The sequence below is a fragment of the Myodes glareolus genome, chromosome 13 (genome assembly GCF_982192425.1).
Source record: "Myodes glareolus chromosome 13, mMyoGla1.1, whole genome shotgun sequence".
Taxonomy (NCBI): Eukaryota; Metazoa; Chordata; class Mammalia; order Rodentia; family Cricetidae; genus Myodes; species Myodes glareolus.
Genome location: NC_142038.1, coordinates 49,527,549 through 49,530,453, shown reverse-complemented (window position 1 = coordinate 49,530,453; position 2,905 = coordinate 49,527,549). Strand labels below are relative to the sequence as shown.

Below are 2,905 nucleotides of genomic sequence, written 5' to 3'. Positions count from 1 at the left end.
CTTGATAGATATTTAATACCGGTTATTGGAAAGACCCTGTTGGTCTTGAAGCAACACAGAAAGATGTGCTTAATGGCATAAAGAACAGCTTTCTCAGTCAGGTAGTGGTGGTGCACGCCTTTAACCCTGACACTGAGGGACAGAGGCAGGCAGATCTCTGAGTTTGGGAATAGCCTGGTCTACAAGTAAGTTCCAGGACAGCTAGGGCTACACAGAGAAATCCTGTCTCAAAAAACCAAAACCAAAATAAAAAATGACTTTCCAAAATCATATGGCCCACGAATGCTGCTTAATTCCAAGTCTATTGGGGTAAGTTGAATCATGATTGGGGGAGGAGGGCTTTCATCTCATTTTGATATATTTGGGGGTTTTCTTGTGCCTGCAATTAAATGCATGTGTGCCGTTTAGTAAAATTGCTTTTCTTATGGTTCATTGTTTTATATTGTGACATCCAGTCACTACAGTTCACAGACCACCACCACCAAATTTAGAAAGCCGTGACACTGAAATTACAGCAGTTATGGACCCCAGGTGACCTTCAAGAGTGAGTCACCTCTTTTCACATTGTCTGCTGTGGAACTGACAGCACATCGTGCACACTAGTCCTGCCTAGGAGATGACATCACCCATTGGGACTCTCTGTCGCCAAACAGAACAAAATGGAAGAATGGACAACGGTACAGAGAACCGTGAGTGACCTAAAGTGAATCAACAGCCCCTCAATGAGCCAGCACAACACTGTGAACTCCTCCCCAGGCCAGGACCCAGAGACTGGGAGCAAATTAGAACCTTCTTCATCTATATCAGTGGTTCTCAACCTTCCAAATGCTGCAACTCTTTAATACAGTTCCTCATGTCATGGTGAGCCCAACCATAAAATTATTTTTGCTGTTACTTCCTAACTGTAATTTTGCTACTACTATGAATTGCAATGTAAATATCTGATATGCAACCCCTGTGAAAGAGTTGCTAGCACCCCCCCCCCCAAGGGTAAAGTGATCCATAGGTTGAGAACTGTTGGTCTACATGGATCACCAAAGCGCAGTATCATAGCCCCATGCCTTTATCTCTTTCCTCAATCTCAAGCCTGGCTTCTTTGGAAGAGGAGACAGGAAATGAGTGTAGGTACAGGCCACATCACTTCTCAAAGGCCTGGTATGCAAGGCCCTACCTAACAATACTATTGCAGTGTAAATGTAACTATACTTTGAACATGAACCACACTATTGGAGAATAGGGCAGAAAATCCAGGATGCCTACTTGGAAATTTTACTCAAGAATGTGGAAGCCAGGCTGTTGTTACACAGGTACATTCTCTTCTTGGAAATCAACATGTATGTTTTGGTTGTCCCACAGTCTTTAAGAACTTTAACAGCCTAGTATTGTGCACATTAAAACAGACTTTAAACTAAAACCCACATCTTGAGTGGATTAGGCAATACCTATATCCATGAAATATGATCAACTCTAGATGCTTTGATGATACGTGAGACTAATCAGGGAACCGAATTATGTTTCACTCACAACACATAACCATTCAAGATGCATATACAGGTTTATGAAGCGGCCTTGATAACCTTTAAGATTAAGTACATAGGGCCTTGGGGTTCACCCTGTAGATTCCACAACCAGCAAAAGCAGTGATTTTTCTATTTCAGTATGATTGCGGGAAGAAACCATATGATATAAAGATTTCTCCACAAAGTTTGAGATTTGGAGGAAGGGAAGACAAACCCGAAATTCCCAGTCAAAGATAACTCCATGTTGGTCTTGAACTCTTTGATATCTAGAGCCACGGTCCTCACACTCAAGTGCTCAGAGAAGGGTTCACCAGGACACGTCAGTGTTCTTCCACCATGCTCATCATCACCTTCCTGCTGTACTCGTAGGCCAAGAACAAAGCAGCATTAGAAGGGATGGCTCGAATCATAGTGGCTTTCATTCCAGAATACAAGGCTAATATTCCTTCATTCCTCACAACACTTAGAAAGGTTCGGATTAATCCTGCTGGCTGCCCAGACATAGAAAGAACCTGGATTCTGGATTTAACACAGTCCACTGGGAATATAATAAGCCAGAGGCAGATCCCAGCAAAGCCTCCACTTAACATCAAAGGGACAGGGCCTAGTTCATCCTTTGATCTCCCTGACGCAAAAAATGATCGACTAAGTTCATATCCCCCAAAGAAGAAGAAATAGCCAGGTATCTCCTGAACTAGAGTGGTGGGGAGTCCACGATAGAAGCCAAAAAGACCTTCCTTCATGAAGATACTCTTAACCATGGACCAAATTGTGTCATGACTTTGCGCTATCTTCCCTGACATCTTCATTTCATGCATGGTCTGCAGCCGGCACTTCACGAGCTCAGTGGGACAGAGGGCCAGCGAAGCGAATGCGGAGGCCAGTGACCCAGCAGTGGCAGTCTGGAAGTCATTCAGCTCTGTGTTCTGGTCCACTCTGGCCACTTTCCTAACAAACTGTTGGCAGAAGCCATAGCACATGAATAGTACAGAGCTCTGGGCGACGTAGGCTAGCAGTGCAGGACTGGTTCCCCTGTATAAGCCCTGGAAGCCTACTTGGTGATAGGTCTTCAGAAAGCAGTCTGTGAGGCCCTTGTACAGGTTAGGGAATGTCTGCATCTTCACTTTTATGGTATCAAAGGGCTGCCCAGTCAGCACACACGCTGCGCCCCCAACGGCACCCGCGGTGAGGTCTATGGTGGCTTGGACGGCAGGGTGGACTTCATGTTCGTCCACCCCCTCATGGGTGCCGTCGGTAGGCGAGTTTCTGGGCTCCCACGGCCGGCCGCTGTGGGCTCCCACGGCCGGCCGCTGTGGGCCCTGTGTCTCCGTCTCCCAGCCAAGGCCGCTCAACCCAAAGTCTCGGGCCTCCGCACTCCCCAGCCG

The 2,905-nt window shown here is 46.3% G+C and overlaps 1 protein-coding gene across 1 annotated transcript; it reads right to left on the bottom strand.

The window, feature by feature from the left end:
* Positions 1 to 1,536: 1,536 nt before the first annotated feature.
* On the bottom strand, positions 1,537 to 2,804 carry LOC125390516 (mitochondrial ornithine transporter 2-like). The gene has a single exon (XM_048419566.3). It carries the CDS (start codon positions 2,636 to 2,638, stop codon positions 1,841 to 1,843), a length of 798 nt encoding a protein of 265 aa, XP_048275523.1. The 5' UTR covers positions 2,639 to 2,804; the 3' UTR covers positions 1,537 to 1,840.
* Positions 2,805 to 2,905: the final 101 nt, after the last annotated feature.